Source organism: Agelaius phoeniceus, chromosome 3 (assembly GCF_051311805.1).
Source record: "Agelaius phoeniceus isolate bAgePho1 chromosome 3, bAgePho1.hap1, whole genome shotgun sequence".
Classification (NCBI taxonomy): domain Eukaryota; kingdom Metazoa; phylum Chordata; class Aves; order Passeriformes; family Icteridae; genus Agelaius; species Agelaius phoeniceus.
In genome coordinates, this window is record NC_135267.1 from 54,580,697 (window position 1) to 54,606,167 (window position 25,471).

The window sequence follows — 25,471 nt, forward strand, 5'->3', positions numbered from 1 at the left end:
CTCCTATAGACTGTTGTTGTAATGGTTGTTGAGATGGTTGTAACCATCTCCCAGGTTCTATGTGGAGCTTTGGGCTTGCATGTGGTCTTGGAATTGAGGAAAGAGAGAAGGAACACCTCCAGCAGGCAAAGAGAGGTACTCACAAATACTGCCCTATCAGAGGCTACAATTCAACTTCAGTTTCATACCAACACACAAAAAAAGAACTCCCTCTGAATCCCCCAAAATATAATAACATGAGTTCCATTGTATTTAAAGCACAGCAATCACGACACAGGGTGCTCAGTCCACCCTGACATCAGGATGATGATCTCATCAGGAGAGAGAATGGTAAGAGCAAGAGTAGGAGAACTTGTGGGTTCAGATAAAGATGGCTTAATAAATGAAGAAAAGAGGGGGAAAAACTCCTAAAGCAGTGATGAAAGGCAGTCCCTCACCACCTCCCACCAGCAGACTGCTGTCCAACCAGTCTCTGAGCTATGGTTGCCTTCCTAGGCAAATCACACCCTCAGTTTTCATTGCTGAACACAGTATTATGTGTCATGGAATATCCCTTTAGTCAACTGAGGTCAGCTCCCCCATCTATGTCCTCTCCCAACCTCCTGCCCAACCCCAATGAACTTCCTTGGGGAAGCCTGGGAAATCAAGAAGGCTTTGACAGTGTAGGTGCATGGCTGTAAAACAGCCAAAAGATTGGTGTGTTATGAGTCCTGATTAAATCTAAAATCCAAAAAATACTTCACAGACTGATGTGAAGAAAATCAACTGCACCTCAGCCAGACCCAACACAAAGATTAAAGAACAAATGCATTGTCTTAGTTAGTTAAACATCAAGAAAATTGTCCTGGAAGGGGCACATCTTTTTTAATATCAGCTTCTATTCTAAAATAACTGCTTCTTTTTTTTTTTTTTTTTAATCCCAAACCTATTTCCCACTTGGGTGAGTGCAAAACAATGAGTTCAAAAATTTCAATACAACCTGTCTCTCTGTGAACTTAATTCCACAATTTCCAGCTGAGCAAAATTATCTTTACATCATGAAAACATATGTTTCCCCTTAATAAAGATTTAAATACAGGCACTTCAAATTCCTCCCTTCGCTTTTACAATGGTGCAGTAAAGGATTATCCATGCAAAATTATACAGCCAAGATTTCTGCTGTGAGTCGGCATGGTTCCGTTGTTTTTCATGGATCAATTAACACACACTGGAGATTTTAGCCATTCCTGTCTGTAATTGCTAATTTGCCCATTACAGGGAGCTGAGAGCCATCTGTGTACATGGCATAAGGATGCAACAGTGAAATGAAGACTTTAAACCCACAGAATATGACCTGTGGTTGTAAGACATTCAAAGACAAGATGGAATACCTTACCTTTGGAGCCTGCAGTACATCAGACACATCTTGCTTAGGCACTGCAAAAGTAGGTGGTGGTGCTGTTGTTGGCTTTTTGGGAGGCCTGGGTGGTGGATGAATGGTTAGGTTTTCGTATCTTCTCAACATATAGTATTCCTCTTCACTGACCTCTTCCACTGTTGTCCTCGTCACAGGCGGTGCAGCTGTCTGGACATCTTTGCTGAGTAAATGGACCAACATGTTTAAGCGATACACAGGAATCTCCCAGCTCTCCACTGGACTGCTGGCACTACTGATCAGCAAGTAAGAGTCTGTGATTTCTTCTTCAAACTGCAGACCAGGCGCAGCAGCCAAGACATCTTTCTCAATGGAAAGGTCCCTGACGGACACTTTGACATTAAAAGGCAAATGGAATTCTTTGCAAATCTCGGAGAGGTGGTACTGTTTCTTGTCATGAACCACTTCCACAAAGCCACCTTCCATGTACATAGGGAGGAGCACTTTTTTATATGAGTCACTTAGTATTTGCTCACAAGCTAAAACATCTATGAGTTTCTTTCCTCCCTCATATAGAACTTCACTAGTCTGGCATTGCTGAACTAGAAATTGATCTCCAACTGAAACAGAAAAAAGCTCTTCATGAGGGGAAGTAAAAGCTTTAGTTGCTACAACATGAAGGTGTTCTTTTTCATTTCTCACTATCTCTAAGTCATAGGCAGTTGGAAACTCCCGAGGTCTTCTCTTGAACTTTCCTTTGTAGCTCATAGGGATTAAATAATGTCTTTTGGAGGAATCACTTCTCATCTCAGAGGCTAGGACTCTTGCTGCCTGGTACTTTTTGTAGATGACAATCTCTTTCCCTGTAGACAATAAGTTATAAGGTTTTTGGTTTCCCGAAGGCCCTTCCATTATCTGAGCAACCATAGGAAATTCTTTGCTTGTTCTTTCAAATATATCTTCCAAAGAAAGTGGCTGAAGGAAAGAGCTAATATCATAATGGTCTGTTACATCCTTGACCTCAACATCCAGATCTGAGAGGATATGAATTATATCTTTTCGAACTGAAAAGAAAAAGAAATATATTGGGTTTTGTTTTCAAACTGACATTGAAATAAAATACACATCCTGTTGGCCAGATACCAAAAGTACTTTCCCTGAGGCATGCATGTCCATGTGTAAATGTGCACTACTAACTGGGCCAGCCAAAGTCTAATTGTTGTAATTTGAGAGATATGGTCATCAGATATGCATGAGACCACAGAAATGAAGAGACAATAGGTATGCAAGTGAACACAAAGTTTAAGAAAAAGAAAAGGCTAATTCACTATTTCCCCCACAATACCTCCAAGTTTAATCAGTTGTTTATCTTCTCAAACTATTGGGTGCAAGCTGTATTTTTATTCTTTTACTTCATAGTGGTTTAGAGTTTCTCTAAAGAAATGAGTGGGGAAACATTTTTAATAAATAAATAGCATTTGGATCCATTAACAACATGTTGCGGCTATAGCCAGACTGGGAGAAAAAAGGTATTTTGATATTTATAAGAATAATTAAAACATCTGTAATTATTAGGAAATAATATCACTTAACAAAATGGCTAAGTCTTTGTATAACTAAGAGTAAGTTATTTTTATGAATTAAGACATTTTAATATTATGTTCCTCTCTGGAACTGTTGCATCTTTTTCTGCCTCACCTGGTTTTATTCACTATCAGAACTGAGCGAGTGAATTTAACAACCTGACAGGGAACAACTGCTCTTTTACCACAACTGAAATTGCAAAATTTGGAATGCAAAACTTCCAAGAACAAAGCTGACTATGTAATTAAGGCTTGTTTAAGAATTTGGCTCCAAGTCAGTGACACCACAGATTGCTGACCAAGGCAGTAAAATTTAACAAGCAAATAATATTTAATTACTCTCTTAGATAGGATTTATTCTGTATAGACCTACACAAAGGGATAGTATATACTGGATTCACACTTCCTTGTAGCAGGACATACTAATATTTTATACTGAAAAGTTGGTATCGGATTTATTTTATATGACGGAGTTCTATGACACTGATTCAGGGTCTGTTCGTTCTGACTCTGCTTTTGTCACATTGACACCTTGAGGTGATAAACATCCTGAGCACCACAAGGAAAAGACAACAAAGGAAAATGACTGGTGAAAATGAAACTTTCTATGTGCATTTGTGAGAGTTCCACACACACAACTTGTTCATTATTAATAATGAGACATATAGAGGATTCCTGCTCACAGCCTGTGAAAATGTGATCATTTATCCCAGTTATCAGGAATCTTTTTTTTAAAGTGGATAGTAAGTCTCATAATTTATCTTGTGTCTATTTATAGTTCTCCTAAAAGTGGTGAAAATCCATTCTTCATGGTTCACAAGAAAGTAGTTATTCATGTACCATGAAGCCTACTTTTCCAGTTTGTATTAAATAGTTATTTAGGACATATGCAATGTTTCTTAAATGTTGAAAACACCATGAAATTTAAAATAAAAACAACAAATACAATCCTTATTGGAATAACTGATTGGAAGACAAGTGAATATCGAATATTTCTGAATCTTCTGAAGATTTTTCAGGAGCATTAAATTCCTCTTGATTCTGCACAAATATCTTAGTGGATATAGCAATAAACCTGAGTTAATTGAGCTTCAGGAGATGAGCTAGATCCCTGAATCTAGCTAGAGTTACAGCAAACATTACTTTTACATTTTACTTCTACATTACAGTTGCTTTATCTTGTGAAGTTATATTTTCCAAACTCACACATTAAGTCACATAGCAAGCACAGCTGAATGTCTTACGATAAGCATATTATGCATATGGTATATTGTGTTAACAATCGCTGCCTGCTTTTATTTCTTTCTCTTTTGTCCATTTGCTTACATAATTCAACAGAGAAATGCTCAATTGTGAAAAGATTTCTTGCTTAATATCCTCATGAATGCCATACTTCTGTTAGGATTCAATTTCTATGGAGCTCATTGGTTTGCTTCTAGTAAATGCAACAAGCAGCAAAACCTTCCCAAAAGCTAAGCTACTCTCCTGCAATCAGAACCCTGTTGTGTCAAGGTTTTGGTGGAACAACTAGTGTCATAAATATTTTGGAGTTTTTTAAAATAAAAACTCAGAGCACAAACTTTTAAAGATACTGGTTTTCTAATCTTTCTGCTTCCTCAAATCTACAGGTTTCATAAATTGTCCATGAGTTTTTTGTGTTTATATTCAGTTGATATTTGTTTCTGCAACAGAATAAAATAATATGATTTTCCTTTCTCTAACATCCTCATTCTGAAAATTAAGTGGTAATTAAGTGTATTGCAACATGTGCAATTGTTTTTTTTTTTCTTTTTCTACCTCCTAGACATAGCCATATGAAGCCATCAAGTGGCTTCTCCATGGCTGAAGTCTAAGACACAAAGAAAGAGAATCTGGGAACTGAACAGAATTCCTAAACTCAACCTTTTTTACTATGCATATATTTTCTGCGAGGATTTAATTGTAGTCATCAACAAAATGGCAACAGAAAGAAATGCAAAGTAATAATCTCAACTAACAGATGATAAAGATATACTAAACAAAATATTATTTTTATCTTTCTTCCTCTTGAAACTAACATTAGTGGCAAATATGGATAAGGAATTTTTAACAAACTGAATCTTTCATGGCTAGTTTAAGAAAATGTTGTGTATTTAAGGTTACTTTTGTACTTAGCTACACCAAGTTCAACAGAACACAGATTTTATTCCTACTTACATTTCATTACTGCCTGCACTTTGTAGACAGGCATGAGAATCAAACAGCCATCAAAATTCTCAGGAAGTGGACTAGAGGAGTCCCACACATGTAAAGCAGTGGAAAGTTTAACAATCCTGTTTCTACCCTTGGGGATTTTCCACTCTGCAATCTCTTTTAAGGTGTATATCTGGTCATCTTCACACTCATAGAATTCTCCTTCTTGTGAAAGGGGCAAAGTAAGGGAATGAGACTGGTTATTTCTGACCACGACACAGTTCACAGCCATTATTCCATGGACCTCTTCCACTGAGTTGAAGGTGATCTGCTCATCATGTTTGATAGTGAAATTTTCCAATTTTATATCCTTGGCACTGTAGAAAGAAGGATGGCCAAACCTTGTTGGCCCAATAGAGACTTTTCTTGCAATTTCTTCAATGCTGACATATGGAGTCTTATCTGCCACAACCTTATAAAGACCTAAGAACAGAAAACTTGCATTATAAAAAGGGAAATTCACAAAGAAAGTCATGCCAAATTTCAGACTGTGAATGTTATGAAAATGGAGAGCAAAGCACATCAAATAATTCATAGATGACAGCTCAATTGCTAAAAATACCACTCTATAGAGGTAATATCAGCTGGGACAACATACAAGCAGGTGGAAATAACCCTTTCTGACATCCAGCATTCTGAAATTCTGGTATCTAATTTCTGACATCCAGCATTCTTAGTCCACAGGAAAATTTTTCTTTGCCACAGAAAAAAAGAAAAATTATCCTAAATTCCTATCTGTCTTCTCAGGAAACCAATCTTTGAAATGCAGATGTGGTGTGAGGAAACACAACGTTAATGTGATTAGTTCATGCAGGATAAGTTTCTTGTCTAAACATCAGTACTATGTAACCTTCCACACACAGACTGGGAATTCCTAGACCAAGTGTGTTTAAAGATACATCCCAAATGAAAGAGTAGCACCTACAGATAAGAAAGAGCAAATAGATTTTAGCGTATCAGACAGCCCAGTCCACCAGCTGGATTAATTCAAAGTCTGGGTGTTGTAGCACTCCAGCCATCACTAGGCAATTAAAATGCTGAAGTTCTGCAAGGCAGAAGCTGTATCTGAGCTTCCCTATCTCCTAGGGACATTATTACTTCATGTTAATCATGCCCTTTGGATCTGTCTCATTAGGAGTTTCCATTGCAAGAAAAATGTGTACATTTCTATATTTGCGTGAGGGTTTTCATAAAGGAAGATGAACTGGAGGGTTGAGAGGACTAAAAAGCAGGTCCTAGCTGAACTGTGTGATCCAGCTGTCTTCCTCACAAGGCGTGGCAGCATTGTGAATGCTGCCTCATGGAATTGCAGTGCAGCTTCCTGAGACAGACATTGACAAAGACTTGCTTTAGAGTGAATATAAGCAAGAATAAAGGTTATTTCTAGGCCAAGTTTGCTAGTCACAAATAAACCAATAGCTACAGCTACAGTGACAAAGAAGCCAAGCTCCCTGGCAGACACTGCGCCTTTTGTCCCTTTGTCTGCCAAAGCCAACCAGCAAAAATCCTATGGCTTTGCTCCTTGATGCTATTGCCTCTGGACTGCAGAGAGGGCACTTTGTGGTAAGGGTATACTCCCATTTTGGCTGTTAAGGAGGAAGCATGGGATGGGGTATCAAAGAGCCTGGTTGGTACCACTAAAGACACGTTTATGGCAGCTTCAAATCCCATGAGTAGTTTAAGTCATGTCTGAAAGGTTCTAAATGTCCTACCCAATCATCCTCAGCCAAGTGCAGGATGTCCCAGCAGATACCTAGATTTCAGTAAGGTGAGATGCTGCCAGACCACACAGTTGCTGTTGGATCTTGGGAAGACACTAATTTCCTTCACTAGACTTCCCTTGACTGTGGGATTGTTTAACGAATTGGATCAGGGGATATTGCTTCTCTTAAAAATAAGCAAGGTGCTTATTTTCTTCTAAAGTTTTTCCCTTACTGACTTTCATTACTGACCATAATCAACACAACTGAAGGCCCTGCATGGTATCAGGATGTCCCTAAGATTGTATTTCTTTAAATGGATGTGTTATGTGTAATTACATCTATGACAACGGCCTTTAAAAAAATTTTTTTTTGAAGGGGGTGGTTCTGGCTACAGGATTGCTGTGATTCTTTACAGTAGCAAACCCCTGTACTTTCACTTTGTAACTTTAGCACCACTCTTGTTAAAGGAGACAAAATTAAGATTCTGTCTGTTGAGCAGCTTTTAACTGAATTCATCAACAGATCGGGCATATTTGGTTCTGTGTGTCCCATGTAGTCCCATGTAACCACTAGTAACTCTGGGAACAAACATCTCTGAGGGCCTGTTCAGCAGCCTAAGCAGTAATAACCTCTTTGATCTGCTGCAGAAATAGTCACCAGTTGCACCAATGTCACTTCTTTCTGCAGTTCTGTGCCTTCACAATTGTCTGTATGTCAGCCAACTTTCCTTTGTGAAGTCAGTACCCTTGTGTCAGTGCATCCTCTACATATATGTCCTCACTGCAGGAAAACCTACAGGAAAGCCTCCAGGCTTTTTCCTGGGCTGTAAGGAACATGCATGAACTTTGTACATGCATAAATATACAAAGTATAACTTGAACACACTTTTCTCTCCCACTGATATTTGCAATGTTTCTCACTGCCATTTTAACACAATTATTAGTGAGGAAGTTATCTACCACAGTCCTAATCATCACTGGAGCATGTCAGTGCAGATCAACACAAACAGGTTGATCAGCATTTAGAAAGTATCACTGTGACAAGGCACCAGTGACAAACTGAAACTGTGGAAAAGACAAACAGTGTTCTAGTATCATGCTTTGCAAGCACAAGACGAGTATCATCTCTTGGCAGTGCTGGGAGAAAACAAATAGGAATCTTTTTCATTAAAAAGGATATTCAAAGTACTTATGATGTGTCCCAAAGGCAGTAACTATGCTTACCCATCTGTAAAACAAGAGCAAGTGTAGGCCCCCAACAAATTCCCCTGAATTACATCAAAAAGCCCCCATAATCTGTGCAAAAAACTTCCAGTTGAAAATATTTGGCAAAGTACAGGTATGAGGAACATTCTATCTTCTATAAATTTGACAATAGTCTGAGGCTACTAATTTTGCTGGGCCTACAAAGTTATTTGGAAGGCAACTATTTCAGCAGCAAACCGATGAACATCCCAGGTTGGAAAGCAGATGTCATATGGAAGCATAATTATCAGATTTTATGCAGAAGTAGACACCTGATTAACCCCTTGGCCCAGGCAGACTGGTTTTGTCAAGGATGGGAGCAGAAGAATGTTTCTCTTCTGTGCTGGTGGTTTTCATAATTTTGGTGACAGAATGCTTGCTTAGGCAAGAGAAGAGCCATGTGGCCTTGCATACTTAGCTTCTGTATTGATAAGACTCCTGACACAACCTAACAGCCACCTCTGAGTGGCTATGAACATGCAAAGTTTCATATGTTTCTCTTCTACATAGAACATAGGTAAACATATAAAAGGCTGTTTTGGTATGTTGCATGGAAGTCACTGCCATATTCTGCCATGATATCCTCTCATAAATGCTCTCCTTGATACTGTATATATGTAAAAACCAAAACAAAACCATAAAAAACACCAAACAATATTATCTGGAACAATTCAGAGCCTTATTAAAATCACTTTGAATCAAACTGAAAAAACAAATGTTTTCCAAATCTAAGATAACAAGGAGCCTCCAGGAGGAGGAGACATATGGTAAGTTTGAGATGCTAAAATATGGACATTTTGAGGTCAAACAAAAATATTTTTGTACTTTTCCACAAACCATAAAATGACTGAATCAAATTCACTTAGACTTTCCCAAGACATCTTGGTGGACTGTAAGGGGGAAAGACAGATGGAAATAAATTTGGAAAAAAGTCCATATGGTTCATCAAGATCTGGCATTCTTGCTCCTATAGATTTACTTTCTAAATGCAATCTGGTCTACAACCAAACTGTACTGATGTCCAATGGTTTGAGGGAAAATAAAAAAGTCATATAAGAAGAACTATACACATATATAATAATACTACAGGAAAATGTAATCATTCCACTCTAAGAAGCCTCTGTGACATTTCACGAGGTGAAGTCTGCCTAGACATAATACAATGAATGATTAGTATGCCCCAAACATCATCAGCCCATCTTTTCAAGAAGTTGACATGGAGAGAGTTTGAGAATCTGAGAAAATTATTTCACTGGTATGGGAGAGAAAACATAGCCAGAGGATCACAAGACTGAATGTGCTATGGGAAAGCACATTTTGATAGAAGGATATTTTTACCACTTTTTTTACAGAAGAGTATATGCAGTTCTCTTTTACTGTCTGTAGTGTAAAATGTACCACTCTGGAGCTTTATGGACTTCCTATTTTCAGTCTTAATTAGACTCCTAGGGAAGGGAGTATTTTACTCTCTTTCCCCCACAGAAAGCTGAGAAAACCAATAGTTAGGCTTGCCTAGTAGGGTAGCAAGCAGCCTTCAAGAAAAAAGAAGAGCAGAACAAATTATCTGTCCCAGACTAGCAGTTTCTGTTCCCCAAGTAAGGTTGGGAAGAGCACAGTTTCTACCTTCTCTGGAGATTACTTAATTACTATTCCTCTTTTCCCACACCTCCAACACCCACTTACTACCTCTTCTGCTTCAGCATCCTCCTCCTCTCATCCTGTTCCAAAAGCCAGCTCTTCCTCAGCTAGTACTGAGATGAGCCTTTGAATGCCTAACCTCGTTCTTCCTCAGATGTGTTTTGTGGTCACTGACAAGTCTCCTGTCTTTTGACTTGCAGATGAGTGCTCAAAGGGGCAGTCATGCTCAGCTGGGTGTCTGTCAGACTACACAGGAATGAGCAGCAGCAACAGCCAGGGACCTCATTAGAACAGGGGCAGTCCAGTAATGTTTTTTGCAGAAGAAGGAATACAACAGAATGAAATGTAATCATTTGTGCTGGCAAACAATTCAGCTGTTGTGCAAATTACCTGTCAATTTGCTAGTAGTGAAAATTGTAGTTCTAAATGTGGTTAGATGTAGTCATTGAAGTGTCTAGAGTAACAGCAGACTTCTATTATTTTACCCAGTGTATGAGCACAGAAAGAATAGCCCGATCCTCTGAGGCATGAAAAAGAACAAATTAGAATGAGGATAAAAGAAATAACACAGATAGTGAACTTGCGGTTGCAGCGGTTTCTCTAATGCAAAGGGCAGATTAGGCCTTTATCAAGGATCTGAGAAGAAAAAAAGGAGTTCTGAAGACTGCAAATACGTTCAGAAAGACAAAGAGTAGGGCTCATTTAAGGCCAATGAGCCCCGTTCTTCACTCTCAGAGCTGCTATCCCCAGAGTAACCTAAATAGGAGCATTGCTTATTCGTTCCGGTATGTGCGCAGTGAAAGGATACATGAGCCCATGGCATGCAAAAGAGCTCATGGCAAAGGAAATGGAAAAGAGCATCAAAGCAAGTGACCTCTTTGCATCAACGCTGGCAAGAGAGCACTGTACATACAATGTAAATACAGGGTGAGCCTCCTGGAGACCTGTGGATATTTTTATTGAATTAAGTCAAAGGCAGCATGGAAAAGATCATCTGCAATTCAGTTCTGTGCTTTGTTCAAGAGATGGGGGCAAGCCATGTTTCATGTACAGTGTTTCAGTTAGATCTTAGCACGTGTATGTAATAAAGTGAAAAGAAAAAGGTCAAGAAAGAGCAAGAGACTGGGAAATTTTGACTGCAGAGGAGAATCATTCATCAGCTAAGAACTAAACTAGAGAAATGACAAATTTACATCTTACCAAATAGCTCTTGAACACATAAGAGTACCTATACAGAGAAAAACAGGAAAGTGGTGCTCCCTGTTGGGCTAATAAGAAGTGTCATTATGCCCCTCTTCAGTGCTGCTGTTCAGTAATACCCATCATGTGGAGGATAATAATGATAAATTTCAGCAAAATGAACTCTGAATTTATTTTTCAAGTGAAATAACCCAGTTTTTTAGAATACTGGTTGGGAGAGTTCATAACTATGCATGAAAATTGTAGTGATTAGATCGAATTTGAAAATGTGCTCAGCAGGGCAACAGCATCCAAATGCCAGGTTGTAAAACTGATCTCTTGAATGCAAATAAATCCTGATTCACCAGGTTCAAGGATTTGAAATCACAAGTCTTTCTGTTCTAACAGTTGGGACCTTCAACATTAATAAATTTAGGATTACTTTTATCACTCTGTTGTGTTGGATATTTTGGGATTCAAATGTTCAACCTCATCTGCCAATCAAGATTTAGAATATATTTCTATCGGTGTATGAATTTTAGAGATAGAAGAAATTTTAATAATATCAGAGAAACTTGGATTACAAGAAAAATACCAAGTATCTTGAGAGTTCACAGGAGAGTCGTATTTCAATATCTCTAGATAGCCACAGATAATTAAAAGGTCTTTGATCTCTATGTCTGGGCCCTACTAGTGCTTGAAAATGGTATTCCAAAAAAGTCTTTTAATAAGTGGTCATAGAAACTATTCTGATATTCTGATTCACAGGATAAGAAAAACGTGAAGGTAAATTTAGGATCTATTTGTGGGGCGGGGGGGGGAGGGGTGGGAAATTATATACAAACAATTATTTCAGAGAGAAATCTGTATTTTAGAGATGGCAAATAAAGGCATAGCAGAAGATTTTTTTTGTAGAATTCAGATGAAACATTTCATCATTCCCTTGGACTTTTACATTTTATTTGTTTCAATAAGTGTGTCTTGTCTCCCTCTGCAGAAAAAGCACGTCCCAGCTTGGATACTGGCATAACCTAAATCCTATACATGCACATGCACACTCTGGCATACTCAGCAAGACTTTAGAAGAGCATCAATGAGGTTATTAAGTCAAGCACTCAAACACTAGAAAACACTCATATTATGTTCCCCATGCAGCATCAATTTAATTTCCCATGGGCTTTCAGTACAATAGAGTGCTAATTAAATATTTAGGGGGGGGGGGGGGAGGGGTTTGTACAAAACTGTAGCCTCATTCAGTCCATTAGCTAGACTGATGGCCAAAGTGAGTCCTGGGCATGATCTCAGACTCTTGAAGTCTATTGTATTCTGTGTGTGCTCTGTACCAGTGTTTCCTTTATGCATGTGCCCCACAACTTCTCCCCCAGACTCCCTCCCACTCTGACTGCCCTCTTCATGCAGTTTTCCAGCTTGCTCATCTCCTCTCACCAAGGAGCTCCCATTACCTCTGCTGCCTGCAAGACTCCCAGCTTAGGAAATGCCCTACTTGCAAACTTGTGGGTGGGTGGGGTCTTCCTGTGCCGCTGAAACCAGCTGCACCTGCCTCCACTCTCTGATCTTTGCATGGAAAATCTGCATCCTTCTGTCCTGCTCTGAGATCAGAACTTTTTCTACCATTTTACTAACACGGTTTGTCTCCTCTACTTCCCACACTTGGGATACTCACAAGGGAGACACGCTTCTCTCTGTGTGCTTTACTCACTTCCCTGTTCAGTGCTGTTGGGCCCTAGCAGTGGAGGAACTGAGATGAGAGCAAAATTCGGAAATTAATAAATATGACACATGATGAACTAGTACTGGGTTCAGTACTTGGCCAGCTCTCCTGAACAAGGTAACAGGGAGAGGGGAAGATATGGTTCAAGTACCATATCTTGAACCATAGATATGGTTCAAGTACTTCAAGGGGAAGTATGGTTCAACAAGTCAGTACCACATGCCAAATTTCAAGTCCATCCTCCAAAATATGAATATATTTGGATTTCTCTATAGAACAATTAAAAGTGACTTTTTAAACGTAAAACCACATCCATTCCCCTCTAATCCTGTTTCCAAGCATGGAGCAGCCACTCTGACCATCATAGTTAGAATAAATCATTAAAACAAAAGCAGTATTGAAAACAAAGTATTGAAAATATTTTGTACCCATAATAATAAAATACAGATGTAGTAATGGTAAATACATCATAGTTTAAGAACACAACAAGGGAGATTTCAACTCAGAAAAGATTTGGCAAAGTCATAAGTAAACGAAAATAAGATTTTTGTTCTAATTCTTACACCAAGGGACTCCAAGTGTAGAAAGCATTACCACAAAACTTTATAATATTAATAACTTCTATCCAGGTTTGAGAAAGGACTGTAAGAGAGTTGAAATTTAAAAACTAGTTGACTATGTCTTGTACCATCTGATAAAACTGTATTCTTGACAGCTGAGTTGCAACCTCAAATATGAATCAAGACAGCAAATCAATAAAAAGAACAAAGGTGATTACTCAGGGCTATCATTTCTCAAAAACATGTATTCATGAAATACTATACCAGGAAAATTTAGTGGTAATTCCACTTTGGCTGAAAACTGGCTGACTTCATTATTCTCACAGATACTTGCTATGAGTTTATTAATTTTGAAGCCAATAACTTTAATGACATCTTCTGTTGAGAGGGAGAATTCATTTCCAAACATCTCATAGATGGAGTCTGAAAAGAAATGCAAAAGGAAAGAAAAGCATTATTTAGCTTTTTCTTACTTTGTCATGTGTCTTTACCTCTTTGAGCGAAAACAAAAATAATACTTAAACTATAAGAAATAGTACTTATCTTGTGATAATTAGCCTAATTTTCCCTTACCTCTTCAGGGTCATGACAAAAACAATCTTGTGACTTCAATGACCAATCAGCTCTGTGTGTACATGGTTCTTAAATGCATGCAAGGAGAACAAGGTCTGAAGAATCTACATTTCCAAATTAGTAGACCAGAATAGGTCAAGGTAGAGCATAGGCTTACCTGGGTTGTCAGGAGCTGTGTCCTGAAGCCAGCAGGCATTGGAGCTCACTAAAGGTGGCTCTGCACAGCACAGGACATAGTTTATCCCACAGGAAACTACAGACTACAGCAGGATACAAAAAACCCACAGAGCCTTGAAGGTACCCAGGGAGATGACAGGAGACATCTAAGTGCAACCAGCATTTGAGTTTCCTGTGGTAACAGAAGACCTGAAGGAAGTACTAGAAATTGGAAAACTGGCAAATTACCAATGGCAATCCCTGTCCTATGTTGAAATTAGCATATTGATTCAGACCTGGCAGCAAAAAATTCCTTTTCTGTCTGTCATGTTCAGAACTTTCAGAAAAGGAACAAAGCAATCCATCCAAGTGTTTCAGCACTTCCTCAGCAAAACCTGGAACTGTATTTTGTCTCACCAAAACTAGTCCTCCCTTCTCCATTCTAGTTGTGGTCAACCTTTGCTGTTTCAGAAGCAGATGCACAGGGACAAGAATAAAGCCAAAAAACTCAAAAATCAAGTTATGAAGAAGAATGAAAATTCTTCCTGGTCTCTGCAGGAGATAAGCAGAAGCTGTGGGGCATGGGATCAATTGACTATATATAAAGGCAATGCAGAGAACACATAGTGTTCCATTTGTGGATAGAATTGCATTGAACACAAAACATCAGAAATGTTGACTTTAATACTAGTTTCCATTCTTCTGTGCATTTCCTCCCAAGAACTAACCAATATCTGTCCTGAAGCAATGTGGACATGCCCTTTCTGAAATCTCATCTCAAAATTTCATTTCCCTTGTCATGAGAAACATTGTTCTCATTTCCACTCCCAATGCATTGGTGAATGTATTTATTTGCTCTCCTATCAATATTGTTCAGCTACTTAAAATACTTTCTTTCTCATTTCCATTTTTCCCTTCCCCAAAGGGCTCTCAGGGTTAATTTTACCCTTTACATTATCTCCTCTGAGAAGACAGATTTTCCTTCACACAATTGCTCTAAGCCCTTAGTTATATCTTGTTCAGTTTAAAGTTTTGCCTTTTTACTTTTTTTTTTAACCTAGGTAAAAGAATGGTATCAGGCAATAAGAAATATTTAAAACCTGACCTCTGACTACATAGTTGCAATCAATAATTGAGAAGGCCAGTACTGAAATATCATTATTGCTGGCAGAACTCCCTTCCTTGAAGAGCAACACTCTTTACAGCTCTCCTTGTAGTTGGTGGGGATAGTGGGAAGGAAGAAAAAAACAAAACCAGCTTACTTTTCTTTTTTCCACCCAAGTGTCACACCAAAAAACCCCAACAATTAGCTGACTGATCTTTCTGGTCTTCATTCAAGAACAATTCCAGTCCTGAATATAGCCTAGGCTGATAAGCATCTCTTACTGAGTCTGTGGTCTATTTCTTAACTCTGCTGCAGCACCTGCAAATGACAAGCACTTGACTATCTCCTAGACCTCAAGAGAAGTCACTGGGAGCCCAGTCTGAGCATAATTTATTCTTGTGTTAGCCTAAACCTACCCAAAGCCTCAACAGAGCACCACAAAACAACAGGAGAATGATGGAAAGTAATGCTGAGCAACTGGGTAAGTGTGCTCTTTTGTGAATACATGTCCAGACAAACCTATTGGTTGCTTGTGCAATGCTCTCAACAATTGAGATGGACACCAGAAAATCCTCAGTTTCCCTGAAGAAGATGTAGGTTTTTAACCCTCTGGAGAATGCATCTTGATTGAAAAAATAAAGTAAAAAACCATCTGGAAGATGCTTTTCACAGACTGGATGGGACAATATCCCCTGGTTTCCCTTGCTGAGGACCCTATACAGGCCTAAGGTCTCTGCTGTGCTTGGATTCCAAACTCACCCAGCAGGCTTCCTGCTGCACACCAGGATGATGACCAACTCAGAGGTATTCTGGATTACAGTGCCACACAAATATCAGCCAGTGCCAGGTGAAGAAAAGTGCTGTTTAAGCATGCTTTCAACATTTCTGGTACTGAACAGAAGAGCAAGAGAGCTGCTGCTGTTTAACAAAAAAGGATAATCTGGTTTTCTTACTGTAGAAATAGCTCATAGTTGTTTGCACTGTTCAGTCCCTTAGCAATGAAACACAGACTAACTCAGCTGTCTCTGTGGAAATTGCTACAGCTCCCATCAGGAGGCTGGCTGCTGCTAATACCGATCATGAAGTGCCATGTCTCTCTTTTTTATTACTCCAGGCATTTTAATGCTCACTTTTTTAATACTCCAGGTATGGTGACTCCACCATTTCCCTGAGCAGCCTGTTCCAGTGCTTCTCTCCAGTTCACTCTTCCAGTGAACATTTTTTTCCCAGTATTTGAGATGAGCTTCCCCTGGCACAACTTTAGGCCCCTTTCCCTTCTTATGTCACTGGTTGCCTGGGGGTAGAGAACTAGCCTCACCTCACCACAGCCTCCTTTTAGATAGTTTTACAGAATGATAAGGTCTCCTCAGCCTTGTTTTCTCCAGGCTTAAAATCCTCAGATCCCTCAGCTGCTCCTCCTAGGATTTCTGTTCAATCCCCTTCAACAGCTCCTTTTTACTTCTCTGGGCATGCTCCAGAACCTCAATGTCTTTCCTGTCATTCTTTCACCACCACTCTCTGGGCTTGGCCATCCAGTCAGTTTTATATCCAGTGATGAGTACACTTGTCCAAGCTGTGGGCTGCCCACTTTCCCAAGAGAATGCTGTGGGAGACTGTGCCAAAGGTTTTCCTGAAATCTGAGTAGGCAACATCCACAGCCTTTCCCTCATCTACTAAATGGAGCAGTTAAGGGGCTAAAGCTCTCCAAAAACTATTATTGAAGAAGATTTAATGACCATTTCAGTCTATATCTGCCACAGAGTGATTCCACGAAACCCCCCAAGAAAATTAAAATCAAGGGAGGTCATTGTCCTACCATCAAAGAAATTAACATGGGTACATAATCCACTGGCAAACAAAATGCTTTGCAATACCACCAGTAAGGACCACAGGATAGTAATTTTCTTTTGCAGAAGAGAAGTTGGATAGATAGATCATATAATAATGGAATAGTGGAGGTATGCCACCACATTTTCCATCTAAGATATCAGAGACCAACTTTCAACAGCTTATCAATAGTAAAACATGTATTACCAGATTTATTTGAAATAGGCCAAGAGGTTGAAAGATTATGAGGATGAGAGGTTGGGTGGATGATTGCTAACTGTCTGAGACCATGATTGCAGAAGCCTCATTTTTATCAATACTAGGATTTAGAAAAAAAAAATAAATTAAAATCTGCCAGCCACATTTTTGGGGGTACATTTGCACATACAGTATTGATTTTAATTACATATTTGTCTGCAACTAGATTGCTTTGGCCCTGATTTTAGCCCCTGCTTGGCAGTTTGCCTGGAATAATACAATGAAGATTACATTCAGACAAGAAAAATGTTACCTAGGCACTTGCAGCAAATATTTGTGCTGGTAAAAGGGAGCCAGGGAAAGTGCATAGCTTTCAAAAAGGATAATAAAAGTACTTTTCCTTTAGAAACCATGATAATTAATCTTAAAACATTTTGAAAATTCCCACTTTGTGACAATGTGACCCTGAGAGATTTTACTTCAGCTGTGTAACATGGACCCCTCACACAATATATTGAAAAATAAAATTTTAATTAAAATGCACTTTTTAACATTTATTTGTTGTTGCTCAACAATAACTTTGTTTTTCCCATTCAAGTCACAAAGAAAATGTAACTCTTTGAAAATGTAAATCAAATAGCCTTTGGAAAAGGATCTTTTGATTTGAGAAAGATGTATGCAATATAATGCAAAAAACCCCCCAAACCAACATTTTAGCAGAACCCAGAATAAAGCAGCTTATTTACAGTGATCAAACAATGCCCCTGAAGGCTGTAATTAAAGAGCTTGTTGACTTTGAAAGAACCTGCTCTGAAATGTTACTTTGTTCAATAAAAAGCACATTTATATCCTTTCATAAGCTCATCTCTAGTTCAACAATCTGTGTTATCAACCACCATGATCAGATCAAAGCAAGTGTCACAATCGGTTCAGTATCTTTTCCCTCCATCTTTCCTAAAATGTTAAGCAGCCACACCACCATCCTCCCTAACATAAGCCCTTTATTTGACTTATTTCTCATTATAGGTACAAGAAGAGCACTTTTGTATTAAGAACAGCAATATAAAATATAAATACAGTGAATGCCTGAGATGGAGGATATCATTCTTAATGTCAGGGCATCTGACAGTGCCACTGAAATAAATATTTTATAGCACAAGGTGAAAAAATAAAATATCTCAGTAATTTGTCCCTTTTCCTTCCCAGCAGCTTGGAGCTCCGTTGGTGACTGCTCTCAGAGTGAACGCCTCACTGATGCTGCTAGAAACGGCTCCCAGTCAGGGCCGGGAGTAAACAGCAGTAATACATCACTGGGATGGAGCTCCTTTCTGCCAAATGCCTCCGGGCAGTTTAGCAGGAAGGGCCAGGGAGAGCGATGCAAACGAGACAAAAGACTTGACTAAGGTGGCACAGAGGATTATTCAGCAGCGGTGAAGCCCAAGCCCAGGCTGGCTGACTCCCAGTCTCACAGCCTGTCTGATACAGGGTGCTGCTAAGTGCTTCCAAGTATCCCCCTCTTTTTTTTTTTCTTCTTTTTTTTTTTTTTAAACAAAGACCAAGCTTTTTCCCTAAAAAAGACCAAATCGCTTTGGAGGCCAAACACTAGGCATTGACTGCCTAGTCCCATGAGTTTGAATCTTTGAAGGAAAATATTTTCTCTTTCATGTCTCAGTAACACTCACTGAATTCATTGCAGCTGGCAGGCTGAGCAGCCTTTGAAAGGAGATCCAAAGAACCAGGAGCCTGGCTGCTTAGTGGGGAGATGAAAGATCCCCCTACATCTCCTGAAAGAGTAGAACTTTGTCCCAATGTCCTTTTCCCAGTGCTCTTTTCTCCATTATTAAGTTGTCATCAGCTGCCCATATGGGTGCTGTCTTCACTATCAGAGGTGACTCTGTTTCAGGGGCTGGTTCTGCTTTCACATAAAGGCTCCATGCCCTGGTGCAGCCATTCAGCCAGAATTACAATAGCCCATTCTCCCCTACAACATAGCTCAGCTGAAATCACAGTTTTATTAAGGCTCCTGCAGACTCTCAAAGTAATATGAAGGGCATAATGGATCTATAATTAGTGTCGATAAAAAAAGGTATCATTCTTTATGGGCATTATTTGAGGGCTAGCCAATTGTTCAGAGTTTATGCTCTTTGGCAAGAAAAGAGATCTATTTTAAACTTTTAAGGAGGAGAGTTTTGCTTAATCATTTAAATCATTTTATACTCTGATTAAGCAGAAGGAAAAGCAAACAGTTTCTGATGGGGAGACATTAGGTAGCTTTTTTTGCCAGTCAAATATCTCCTGAGCAAAAAAGGCGCTCAGCAGTCTGCTGAATTTCCCCCACTAAACTCAAATAATCCAATGCCTTGTAGGGAAGAAGCTGGAAATCATGCACAATGACAGGCAAAGAAGGAAGCATACCCCAGCTTCTCTCTCTAACCCCAGGCTGTGAGAGTGGCTGCAAACAGGATAAAACACCAGCATGGCTTTTATCCACCCCTCCCTTCCTAACCCCAGAAGGTGCCCCCACTGAGAGCAGGTGAGCCCAGCTCCCCAGTGACCACACAGTGCTCCAGATGCCTGAGGATAGCAGTGGTCATGAAGGCAGTGTGAATTCGAGTGGAAGATCCTTTGTCAAGTGTCAGAGCAACTTATTGGGCTTTCAAAAACCTCTTCTCTCTTTAACATGTCCTAAGCAGCAAAAATCTTTAGGTTGGATCAGTTTGGGACACAAATCTTCCAAAAGAGACTATGCAAGGATGCATCTTACATAGATCATACCTACTTAGGCTGTGAAGGGTCTGATTTTTGCCTGCGCGAAACCATCAAAAAACAAAAGCCATTAAGATTTATCTTTTGCCATATAAAGTCAAACTTTAAATGTCAAGTGCTTTAAGCCATTTCAATCATAATGGACTTTAAAAAGAAATTACTTCTGAGGTGTCTGATTTATACTTTCCTGATAAGTTTATGGCCATTTTTTTAATAAATGCATTCTTCTGATTCTCATCTATCTAGAGGCTCACACACTGCATGTGGCAGCAGAGCTTTATGCACGCAGCACCCACTATAATGGAAAGAGCAAGTAAAACCACAGCTCCCAATTTGACCTTTTATTTGGGTTTACCCAAATGAGTCAGAATTACTACAGCATTGAAGACAATGCCCAAACCTGATTTTGAACAGCATTAGTCACTGTTATAGCTGGTCATGATTTATTTGGATTTATTAATTTTCTTTACAGCACTAATTAATTTGAATTTAATATGTACATTCACATATATGTTCAACAGAAAACTACATTTTTTAGATGAGGTTTAGGAAGGCTGCTCAAACTGAGTTGCAGGATCAGATCAGAGTGTTGAGCACTTCACAGGTGCAGTCCAGAACTGGAAACATGTTTAAGCATTTTTCTCTACTCAGATCAGAGCATAACGCTCCTTGTGCCACTTCTGTGTGTCCAAGGGACTTAACCAGAAACAGTGGACCTGGACAAATGCCATGTTCCTTCATGAACACATCACCAGGTACTTCAAGAAAAAGTTTTGTCACAAAAGCCCTGTAGCTCAGAAACAGTGTGTGGTCATGGGCTTGTGTATCGTGGGATGTTTACCCCAGGATCTTCCCTCCTATGCAATTTAACATGATTGTCCCTTCTTCTTTCCAGAGCCTGAGTTTGTGAAAACTATCTTGGTACTTTTACAGGTTTTTTACAGGTTTGTGGGAAGGCAAACAGGGCCCCTCCTGCTGCAGACCTCCTCCTCCTCCTCCTCACATCCCTGGAGCCCAAGTGCAATGACTGCTGGGGAGCTCTCTGCTGCAGGACACCAACACATTGAGGGAGCTTCAGCAAGACAAGACAAGGAGTTGACCCCTGCATTGAGACAAGCCAGGCATTTTGGGTATTCTTCCTACCTTCTGTGCCATCCACGGGCAGGCCCAAAACTGAATGTCACAAAAAGAAAATCCCCTCAGAGGAGATCCTCAAATCAGCTTCACCCTGAGTGCCAGCTACCCAGGGTCAGATTTTTCTCACTGTGTCTGGATGAGTCATTCCATTGAGGGCAGCAGTATGAATAAAATGAGCAATATTTGACCCAAAAAAATCAGGGTTTGTTCTCACATCCATTGAAGAACACTTTCTTTCTTTCTTGTTTAGAATCAAACAGGCATTTGAAGCAGCTTGAACAAGGGCAGGAGAATTTCAGTGGTTTGTATTAATAGAGAAAATTTACCAATATGCTCCAACTAATGACCACAAAAAAGAATCTAAACTAGGCTGTACTTAAGGCTCTTGTTCCTACTTGATCACTCAAGAGGAACAGAAACAACTGTATTCGCAGGAAAACACCCTTGCACTTTTTGATATGTTTATCTATCTTTAAAAAATCTTCTCTATCTTAAAAAAAAAAAGACACAAATTAGTAAGTGAAAGCACTGTACCACAAATTTCACCAATTTCACAAGCAGTTCTCCCTTGGCATACACTCCACTGAGAATCCACATAGTAAATTAGGAGAATGATAATAATTTTTAATGATATTTCACCTCTAAGAAATACAGCCCTAATTATCTTCATCAAAGCTGTCTTATGTTCAGCCTCTGTTTAAATTATTTGCTGCTTTTTGTAAGAAAAAGTAGTTTTATTAATCCTGAAGAGGCAGTTTGCTTGTTTTATCCATACATATTATAGACTGCATATCCTAGCCTTCATCAACTCATTGGCTTATCATACTTGACAAGGGAGAAGGAATTGTTCTCTCTAGGTTGGCTTAGAAACAATAAAATAGTTGTACCCTATGTGATCATTTTTGAACTGTTAGTGTTGAGAGACATTTCTTGCCTAAATTAGGACTCAGGGCAGCTGAGTTTGGATAGATAAGGATTCCTTTTGCATTCAGCTTTCCTAGCTACAATAACAGGGTCAACAACTGTTTTGAACTCTGTTGATGATCAGCAGAGCCCATCACTTCCCTGAAATGCTTGCAGAAATGCATGCTGGAAAGATGCCATTTTCCAGCCACAGAAGCAGAGAGAGTGAAACCAAAACTGCAGAGACAGCGAGCGAATGTGGATAAGTAGTCAGCAAGAGGAACCATGAGTCATGTTGTTTAGAGTTGACCAAAATGAGTTTTGAAATGGAACTATTCACGCAAGGGTTTTGTTTGGCATTGCCTCTCAGCAATCCTCAGATGTTTGGTGCAGCTGTCAGAGAGCACCAAACATCAGTCCAGAGGAGGAATCCCAACCTGTCAATTCTAAGAATCTTTAGATCCCTTAGGTCTGGAAGGACATTAACCAAGGATGTACTTGTGACCCTACAGTTGCCTCTTCCCAGTATTTCCTCCCTGCACAGATCTGGCACTTTCCTGAATCCCAGAGACTGGACTACCACAGCTACAGCACGCTGCTTCCTTGCATACCCAGGCTGCAGAGGCAGAGGCTGCTGGCTTAGAGTTCCCTTCTCCTCAGAGAAGGAGCACAGAGTTTCCTGTGTTTCACAGGCCTGTTGTAAAAGAGGGTATGTCCTGGAACTGCAATTTACACAACACACATCCTGTTTTCAAATAACTGAACTGCAGAGCAGAGCTACAAACCCTCCCCATGCTCCGGCAAGTTTCAACCCCTGAAGAAATGGGGGAATACCATTAATGATGTGTGTGTTTAGGTGGGGCAAGAATGGGAAGACTGTGGGTAGGCTAATGACAACAAACGTCAACAGAAGAGGTGCCTTGAGAGGTTCTTAATTTTTCACAATTAAAATTGGCACTTTTTACTGTTTTGACACTGGTTAAATTAAGCCTGCAAAATATTAAATTCAATTGCCCATAAAATAATTATATTAGTATTAAAATAGACATAATTTTTGCAACATAAAAATGAAAGCCTACACTTGCATGCTATCTATAAAAATCAGTGGTCAGACAGTGTTTACCTCACTAAGTATCAATATTTACTAAAATGTTCAAAGAAAGATATTTGATCAATCAAATCAGTTCCCAATGGAGTTTCAGCAATTTAATTTTTTAATAACATATTTTAATGAGCTATTAAATTAGCATGTACTTCAGTCTGCACTGTAGTTCCTTTCTAATCAGTGCTGATTACCAAGTTATTTGTATCTGGCAGACTTGCTTTCATTTTATAATCATCCTTCCTAATCCCTTCAGAGATTCAGCAGTACAGTCCAGTTTCTGTAGCAAGGACATTACAGCTACAGAGTCCAGAGCAACTGCCCTGACAGGCATCCCTGGCATTTGCAGAACTACCATCTCCTTTCATCTGTGTTTCTGTTCTCAAACCAGGGATGACGATAATTTCTCTGCTTCTGGATTGACTTTTGATGATGATGAAAAGCATTTTGGAAGAACTCAGGGCTCTTACTAACACCCCACATTTCTGACTGCAAAGTGGCAGACAGGGGTAGGTGATGGCTGCAGGCTGGGTCTCTGACTATGCAGCCCCACACAGCTGGAGCCAAAGCAGGATAGAAACATGGAAGTGTGAACAAGAGTCTCCAACCTTGACTATTCTGCCTAGAGGCAAACTGGTATGGCTTCAACCAACCCTAAAGTCCAAGCATGAAAATCACTGATATAATTCAAGGAAAATGCTTTCCTCTTCTTCATGCCCAGAACAGAGAGGTTAACAGCAACAGAACTTCCTGAGAAAGGTATCTAAAACATAGTATCCACTACCAACAGTGAAAGTTTGATTGCCCAGAGCCTTTCTAGCTGAAAGTATTCCATGTAGAAGCAGGGTCTATAAAGTTGTGTCCATTTGCAGTTTGGGGAACTACAGTTAAATACATCACATTCCAGTAGTATCAGCAGAAACATAATTTTTTTATAGGCCAGTAGAGAGACTAATGGTAGAATGAGTGCACACAGCATATGTTTTCTACTTGCTCTCCACTGGGAACAGTAGCAGGCAGGCTAGGGTATGAAAGGAGAGACCTAGATTGTATTTGGTGTAACATGGATAAAGAAGCAGAATGGATTCTTTCAGAGATGTTACCTTGCCAAAGGCAAGTAAATTCCCACTCTCTCCCTGGAGCTTGACTTTGCAGCTTCTAATAAAAATACCTCACCACATGGAAAACATTCATCCTCACAGAGCATTAAACTTTCCTTATGCTTCCAGAGGTACTGAAAATCTGTCAGGAACTGTAAGGCTAGTTTGCAAGTCCTATATTTATAAAATCATAAGACCTAAGTCCAGTGTGTGGAAAATGCTGCTTCCAATAGAGTAAATGGAGAGTTTCATCCCTACAGCACACAGAGCACCAGAGAAGAGCAGTGAATCAATTATACCGTGTTGTCTTATTATCAAGTATCTTGCTGTAGCCTTCTTTGGCTGGCTGCTACAGCTTTGAGGTGACAGCTCTAATGGATGTAATAGACCATCATTTACTCCATTAGCCAGTCTATGTACCTACCTATGCTATGTAAAGAAAACTTGCCCTTTTTGGGGGGGGTTCTGAAGATGGAATATACATTAACACTTACATATATAAAAATTCTTCCTATTTAGAATTCTTACACAGGAGAATTAAGTATCCCTGTTGATTGATCAGTTTCAAACGATCACATGTAATGCTTTAGCAATTGATCTTCTCCCTTACTGTCTGCAGGTTGTGCTGAGAATGGTTACAGATTCCTATGAAATCCTATTCCACAAAAGCACTTAGCTGACCAGGCTGACTGTGTAGCCATTTGGGAGCTATTACAATCAGTGCACAAATGCTCAGATTTGGTCCCAGCAGCCAGAGCAATAAACCCATGTTCCCTGCTGATAGACCTGCCATTACCCACCCTGTGATTGCTGGTGGACTGCATGGGGTAAGAGAGATCAAAAAAGGTTGGTGCAGGGGCAGAGGGATCTGCCTGAGGAAGGACTAAAGAGTGGTTGTCCTAATGGGAACTTGAAGTGCTCAAAGTGGCCGTTCTCCTGTTTAGCAATATAACAGGAGTTACTCCAGACTCTCTTTGAAGCACTAGTCTTTCAACAGAAAATGTAACATAAATCATAATGCAATCACAGAACAATGTGTTCACCCCAACTGCCAGGTACAGAAGGAAGGAAAATATTCAGGAAAGATCTGACACAGACAGAGAGCTCAGGGAAGAAGGAAGAGAAAGGGAGTGAGGGCCTGGCCTGAGAAGACCTTTTGTAGCCCTAGATCCTGCAAACCTATCAGGCACCAAGTGTCTTGAGCATCTCAATCTTCCTCTGAAGCAAGGAAGAAGAGGAACACACAGAAGCCTACTACAGGACATCTGCGTTCCTAGGTACTTGCGAATATTTTTTTGGGATATGGTGGCTGTGAGGGCAAGGAGCCAAGCAGAATATATCAGTATTGCTTGTTGTATAAACAAGAGACTCGTGCATGG

At 39.6% G+C, this 25,471-nt stretch overlaps 1 protein-coding gene across 2 annotated transcripts in view; it reads right to left on the minus strand.

Moving 5' to 3' along the window:
* THEMIS (thymocyte selection associated) overlaps positions 1-25,471 on the minus strand; it is a 71,903-nt gene that overhangs the window by 44,675 nt on the left and 1,757 nt on the right. For both annotated transcript variants that reach the window (XM_054629449.2, XM_077175273.1), the window contains exons 2-4: positions 13,490-13,648; positions 5,134-5,592; positions 1,376-2,418 (exon numbers count right to left, since the gene is read on the minus strand). In XM_054629449.2, the coding sequence (XP_054485424.2) occupies positions 1,376-2,418; positions 5,134-5,592; positions 13,490-13,648 (1,661 nt within the window). The remainder of the gene's footprint in view (positions 1-1,375; positions 2,419-5,133; positions 5,593-13,489; positions 13,649-25,471) is intronic.